Source organism: Cydia pomonella, chromosome 4 (assembly GCF_033807575.1).
Source record: "Cydia pomonella isolate Wapato2018A chromosome 4, ilCydPomo1, whole genome shotgun sequence".
Taxonomy (NCBI): domain Eukaryota; kingdom Metazoa; phylum Arthropoda; class Insecta; order Lepidoptera; family Tortricidae; genus Cydia; species Cydia pomonella.
Window position 1 is genome coordinate 18064228 of NC_084706.1, and position 7600 is coordinate 18071827.

Consider the following 7600-nt stretch of genomic DNA (forward strand, 5'->3'; position numbering starts at 1 on the left):
TCGCGTTTTTTCTCTCCCGTTTTCCGCGTCGAAACTGGTTATAATTGCTAGATCTCTAGATTGCGCATTTCTAGGAATGTTGATTATTTAAAAAATCCACTTACATACAATAATTAACAGGCATTTCATATCTTGTAATTGACCTAAGCTATTGTAATAGGCTATACTCGTATTTTTCATTGTAAAGGTTGGATTTCCGACGTGATAAAGTGTTATTTCTAAAACTGGCCTTGCAATTAAAAAGAAATAGAGATCTCTTTAAAATTTCTGTCTTGTATTTTATAAGTAACCTAAGATGTGAATTAAACAGAACCATCAAACTCTTCTAACTAAAAGTCACCTTACCGCAGTATCCTTAACTAAGCGCTTAGCATAATATTTTCCGTCCCCGACGGCGTGGGTAAACGTCACCCAGCGCCTTGTGAACCCATTATCATTAATCTTGGAACGCGGCTAAAGATAGCAGATGCTCCGGAGACTTTCGATAGAAAAAATACCACCGAGCCAATAAAAACCCGACGATATAAGCCAGCGACCGGGGACCTCTGTATCTGGAATGGTTCTTCAGGAGGGTAGGGAAGTTTTTGGTGCGAATAATATACAATTACGAGTAACAAAGCAATCTAGTGACTTTTGTAAATCACCTTAGGTAAACCTTTCAGATTAGTACATAACCTAACGAAATGGACACATGCAGGCAGACCAAGGATATTTTACCGGAACTGAACCACAAACTCACCAAAACACTACTGAAAACACCTAGACACCAACTACGTAAAATAGTAGGATTAATTACAGGACATAACACACTTAACAAACACCTACACAATATGGGTAAAACAGACAGCCCCATGTGCAGAGCATGCATGGAAGAAGAAGAAACATATTCTCCTAGACTGCAAACAGGTAGAAGTATACAGGAACAAATACCTAGGAACTCCGTGCACACTAGGAGAGGCAATTAGCAACCTGAAAACATTGCTAGGCTTCGTGGAGGAGCTGGGGTGGTTAGAGTAGCGCTACCTCGTTTCACGCAAAATAGGCACAATGGTTGTCGATTTGCGGCAAATGCCCAGAAGCACTAACTAACACTAACTAACTAGTACATAACCTATCAAGGACACGTCTTTGAAGTTACATGCAGACGGATTTATAGATATATAAATAGGAAATATCAACTGTTACGAGTAAGTAAAAAAGTTTCGATCTATACATATGAACGTGTTAAAGATAAAGTTTGTATAGAATAGAATAGTATTTTTTTTATTTGCCAGAATACGTATGGTACAAGTGTATCAGTATTAAGTCGAAGACGCGTCATGCAAATTATTGCCAATTTGATAATAAGCACACATTCATATAAATTTATAAATTAAAAATAAAATAAAGTTTCAGGCGTACCTATGCTTATTTGCGTATGCTTGTTTGCCACCGACGTAGGTAATATAAAAAAGCCTATATTTTCAAAGTACCCGTACCGAACGAAACTCAAATTCAGCTATCTACATGTAAATATTTTAGGTCTATATAAGCAAAATGATTGATCAAAGGCAATTTGTCAAAAAATTGAATCAATTTAATTTAACGACACTATCTTTTTTCGGGGACCCAAAGCGTGTCCTAAAAATGTAAATGGAAAATCACTGCGATCGTTTCCTCGCTTTCGCGTGATGTTAATAAATAGCCTAAGATGGAGGTGATTGAATTAAAACTTAATTTTTAGGGAATAATTTTTATTTTCATATATGACCCTCCTATATCTTACCTTAACTTTCTGAATTATAATTAATGCTCTAAATTAAGACAAAATTAGACTGGCTAATTTGTTGGCTAAATTAACCAATATTTCGAGTAATTTTAAATCAATTATTATAAAAAAACAAACCAATGGATTTGCACAAAATGAAAATACGTTAATTTATTTTTCTATCTGTTCATTGCTTCATATATTAAAAGGCCCAAAGTTGCAATATTAAGTTCAATTTTTTTTTTCTAATTAAATTCTTTATTTAAAATAACAATATACATGATAAACATAAAACTAATTAAAAACTAAACCTAAATAAATCAGAACTTAAATATAAATATAAACTAAATATGTATAAAAAAAACTACCTACCTATTGGCTACCGGGCCGTCCCCGATGCAAAGGTGCCCATCACGCTCGCTGCATTGCCGCGTTGGATTGCGATGGATAGCCTTTGCATCAGGAAAAACCCAGAGCGGGGGTCAAGGCCCCTTTCTAGCAGGCGACGACCCAGATCCCGGAGGAAGGACTTACCCTCAGCGCACCAGCACCCCGAAGTCTCCACAGCGAGAGGAACGAATAAATAACCGCTCAGCGCCGAGTATTTATCTTTTTTAAGGGACGCCGCGTGCTCAGCAGCCGCTCCTGCCGACCGCATAGTGCGGCTAAGATGCGAGGCGGCAAAAGTACTGACGCATGTGGCGTCCCATAGTAAGCACTTACCCTTTTCCCACGGCACCAGGGTCAAGCCGTCAGGCCTTTTGCCGTCCGATCGGCTGAGGCCCGGCGGCTCCAGCATGCAAGGGACATTTGCTGATATTAAGGCCCTCCTAATGATATCATTGAGAGCATGGTGCCGTGGAAACCTTCCCGCGCAGCGGCAGCAGCTCAAGGCATGGTGGCCGTTGCTCTCCACATTGGAACCGCAGATGCATTGGTGGGGTTGGCATACATCAGAACCCAGGCGGAGAGCAGCGGCCACCCGCATCGAGTCGTTGTCTAGTAAGGTGCCTAAGTTTGGGGAGGGAAGAGCGTGTAGCCAGGCCCCAGATTCAGGCTTGGAGGCAGCGATTAGCCTGGCTCTGTCAGCACCAGAAGCGGCATTTATAAGAGTATCGAATAGCCTCCTTACCACGACGTCGTCCCATAAACGCTGGCGGCAAGGTTTTTCGGGTACAGGCGGATCAGAGTTAAAAGCCTTCCAAGCCGACAAAGCATCGGCGGCATAGGGTATTGTGACCTTGGCACCATCTAAAGGTAAAATTTTAGTGACAAGATCCACAACCCCAGCCGCCGACGCAAGGAAGGCAGGAAGGCTCACGTCTCGTGAGCGCCGTATACCCAATCCGCCATTGCGTATTGGTAAAGAGGCCTGGTCCCACTGGTCCGAATTGAGGGACACATTTAAAAGACACTCAGTAGATTCTTTCAGCGCCAGGTCAAAGGAGTCCATGTGTGTGGGGTGAAGCCAAGTAGGCACTGTGCGTAAGAAGTAGGTGATCCTCGGAACAGCAAAGCAGGATCTTAACAAAGTCAGACCTACATGCGCCGAGAGATTACTAAGCCTTTCTCTTGCTGATAAGAGAAGTTGCTCTCTTGTCTTAAAAGCTTCAGGAACAGCATCGGGAAATATAGGGGAACCTAAGAGATTAAAGTTTTGACTAGATAGCTCTTTGAGACCAGGTAGTAGGTTGCGAAATGAAGATAACGAGGCATGAGAATTGGCGCTGCAGGGAAAGAATTCGCATTTATTTGTGTTGACTTCGAGTCCCAAATTACGGAGGAGTGGGAGAAGTGTGAGCAAGTCTTGGTGTACTTCTTCGGGCTTACCACCGAGAGTACCGTCATCTAGATACCAAACATTTAAAGGAGATTGAGGACCGGAAATTACTTTTTGGATGGCGAGGCTAAAGATCAGGGGGCCGAGCGGATCCCCCTGTTGAGCCCCAACCTGAGACTGGATGAGGGACTCATTGAAGAAAAGTTTGGACGGAGAGGAGTAAACTTGGTGTAGGAAAGGGTACAGTAGTGGTATTTTGTCTCTAACTTCGGACAGAAGTACATCCCGCTCTAAAGAATTAAACGCATTTTTTAAATCTATCTTAATGATAACACAGTCCGCATTTTTTGGGTCGAGTACGAAGGCCCGAGTGGCGTGAATAGCAGCCTCACAGCCGAGTTTCGTACCAAAACCTAATTGACAAGGCTGTAAGTATGACGACATTTCGTCACGCACAGCATGACATCCTAACTTAGCAGTCAGGCGGCGGAATACACTGCCGATGGCGATGGGCCTTAAACCACCGTCTTTTTTTGACAGCGCACACAGCGACGCACCGTAAATATACGGGGAAACTTCAGGATTCAACTGGCCACTGAGTAGAAAATTGCAGAGTTTGGTTAAATATTCGAGCAAGCGGGGTCCGTTCTCGCCGGCAGAGCCGGAAGTGAGTTCTTTCAAGTGTGATGGGCGAATACCATCCAGGCCGGCAGCAGAGCTGTTGTTGAACGAGCCTAGAGCCTGTGAAACTTCTTCCGGCTTGACCGAGAGAGCAGGACAGGACTTGTCTGGTTCGGGAGGAAATGTCAACTGTCTAGATGGGGCCGGATGTTTGGAAACTAGGGTAGCAAGGGTTTCAGGATTTGGCGGCGCTATTCCGTCATCCGACATGAGGATCCGTACTGCCCCTCTGAGGTCACCCTCGTAAACTTTGGACTCTATAGTTCTAAGAATCGAGGGTGGTCTCAGAGCGGCCGTCTCTGCTTGCACAAAAAGGGAATCAATCCCCTCAGAACATATATTCCGCTTAACTTTGGTGGTTAAGTTGCCTGCGCTGGTAGATTCTGGCGCCTTTAAAGCAGAGTAGGCAAATGACAGCAGAGTGAACCATTCTAGTGTACCGTTGTTCTTAATACATTGGTCGATTGCCTCACACAATTTGCCTGCCGCCAAGTTGCGAGCCCCCTTAGGGATGTGACGCAACACTCGCACGGATTGCTTTAGGGTGGCAAGGTCATCAAGATTCAGACTACTATTGTTACCTGAGAGAGCTTGCTGCCGCTGCTGTGGCTGCACTGTAAGTGTAGGAGTGAAAACGATGGGTGGTCGGGTTTTGTGCAAGCGCCCTATATGAACCTTCAACCCGTGATCGGTGAAGGTGCGCGAGGAGTTAGGGCAGTGGGGGCATTGTGAATGGGTTGTAGCCTGCATAGAAAAAAGTTAAGTAGCAGTAAACTAACAAGTAAACTTAAGTAAAAAGTACAAATTCTTAAACTAAATAGAATAGAGATCTATAGAAAATTAACAGTGACGACTTACAAACAGAAACATTAGAAAAGGATATAAAAGTATTTGAGTTATTCCACCTCGAATCTTGAAGGCACTTAGCACATTTATAGTCTCTTAGTCGCGGAAATTCGGTAGTTTATTAATGAAAACAGGAACTGTTGTAGAAATTAATGTAAAAAAACCATTTTCGTTGTTGATACAACCGTACTGACAGATGTCATGTCGCCTCGAGCGCGCTGCGGCTCACTACCTAGAGTGGCCCGGGCTGCGGTCTCCGCGGAGAAATGCACGCTCACTTGTTGTCTATATTTGTGGGTCTCAAAATGGTCTTGGATTAAATATGAGACATGGGATAAAATAATTAAATATATTTTATATTTCCAATTCAATTTATTAATGTATGGACCCAAAATTCTATTACTTTAAACTTAATATTATACATGCATTTTTATTCATGCAATAAATGGCTGATCCATGCATAACGGCAGCATGTTGGGTATCCAATTTATCTTGTCAGGAACAATCCAATTATATTTTTTCCGCCAAATAGACACATTGGAGTCGGACACGCCACGGGATATATTCGCGAATGCCCATTGTCGGTTCGCTGATTCTGTCAACTCTTTTATGAATACAGTGCTTTTTGGATTTAAAAATTTAATTTTTATATTTACGTCAGTTTTGTTATTTATAAGTCGGAACATCAGTCATTCGAATCCATTTTTGACGTTATTTTTATAATGTGGGCCCAGGCCCATACTTGCATAACTACCGGTATGAGATTTTAGTGTTTGTAATTATATTAAGTCATATCTTCAATAACCGAATCTTCTACTTCTAGATAGTTTCTGTGACAGTCTAATTGTTTTACATGTAATCTCCATTTATTGAGTCATTAGAGAATGGTAGATCTATACTTTTGACGCGTTGTTTAATCCGTTATCTGTGGTACTGACTGTGCTAGACGACGATATAATTATATAATATATAGTTATAAAATACTTATATGCGTAGAAAACATCCATAACTCTGGAACAAATCATTCTGATAAAAACAGAAATAAATGCCCTTACCAGGATTCAAACCTAGAACCTCCTACTTCGTGGCCAGCCCCTACTAAAATATGTTATGTTTCAAATATGGTTTGTTATCATATTAATCTATTTATTTTAAGTTTATTATCAGTAAAAAACAAGTTATAGTTCGTGATCAGCAAGTTCAGCATCGCAGGCTTCCTCAAGTGCTTATAAAAACAAATCAGCTACAGGCTTCGTCACCTACAAACAAATAATATATTTTTTATTTTATTTTTGACTTCTAAAAAGTGGCTTATCAATAATACGTATGTTACACATTTTATTAAAATATACCATAATTTTAGATTCCGATCCGATTCCTATATCCACTTTCATTGAGGTGTAAGTTTTGCCAAAATAAGTTAACCTTTTTTAAAACCTCATACACTTCTCAATTTAGAGCTTATAACAGAATAGCAAAACAATAGGGGCGAAGGGAGGTGAAAACGCGTCTGGTTTCGGCTGAGTAAATCCAATTTTATTACGCTACTAAAAGGCAATCCAATTAAAGCAGGTTTTACCAGCGCTGTGCTCCGAGAGCCCTACACCAAGCGTTTGTAGGAGCATTTCAGTTTTAAAATACGATCTTTATTTGATACCTAGTCTCAGTGTATCTCACTCGCGCCAATATAAGTATGGGTGAGATGCACTGATGAAGATGTCAAACTATATACAATTTTTATATAACTATATGCCTCCAAAGCGCTTCGTTCCACGCTACAGGTAACGAATGTAACCGCGTGGGGGCTACAGCATGAATTCCCTGAATAGATCAGCATATAACGAAAACAACATCCGTAGGTACGTGATGCGATGTGAAGTATAGTTGAAGTGCATTATATTATATAAAAAAAGTAAAAAAACATTAACAATTTTATTTTATTTTATTTGTGAGCACCTACATTTTTTTTAAAACCTAGTAAGATATAAACTAGAACTTTTAACGAAAAAAGAACAAATTTCAAAAACAGTACGTTCTTATTTTATGACAACAGCAAAAGAATCTCACTTCATTAATGTCGTTTCTCTTATATAAAATATAAACATATTGTACCTAAATTACTATAGCAAAAGTAGCTTACCTATAATCCTTAAAGAATTCCCTAAACTTTTGTAGGAACCCATCATCAAATCCTGACGTGCTGACAAAAACATATATAATATCAAAAATAAAATCATAAAATATCTATTTTATGAATCGGTCAAACCATTTTGTTGAAATCGGGGAATCAAGATACATACATTACGAAAATACGATATACGCTATTTTACCAGTACACTGGTTGTTACACAGGCTACACAGCTCGTTTTCATACACTTTTTCACGGTGTATTTTTTTTTTACAATGCGGTTTAAAAGTGGTATTTTCAGAATTTTTCTAAGCGGGTTTAACCGTCCACGTGGACTTTCAGCGCGTAAGGGTCGAAAACCAGTCTCCGTTGGGGCAGTGCACACGATGCCTGGGCTATGGCCACGGCAGACGTTTTT

General features: G+C 40.5%; 1 protein-coding gene across 1 annotated transcript; it reads right to left on the reverse strand.

The window, feature by feature from the left end:
- Nucleotides 1-2040: 2040 nt before the first annotated feature.
- On the reverse strand, nucleotides 2041-5368 carry LOC133517211 (uncharacterized). Its single transcript, XM_061850418.1, has 2 exons — nucleotides 5067-5368; nucleotides 2041-4952 (listed from the first exon to the last, which is right to left on the reverse strand). Exons 1-2 carry the CDS (start codon nucleotides 5076-5078, stop codon nucleotides 2127-2129), a joined length of 2838 nt encoding a protein of 945 aa, XP_061706402.1. The 5' UTR covers nucleotides 5079-5368; the 3' UTR covers nucleotides 2041-2126.
- Between the last annotated feature and the right edge of the window lie 2232 nt (nucleotides 5369-7600).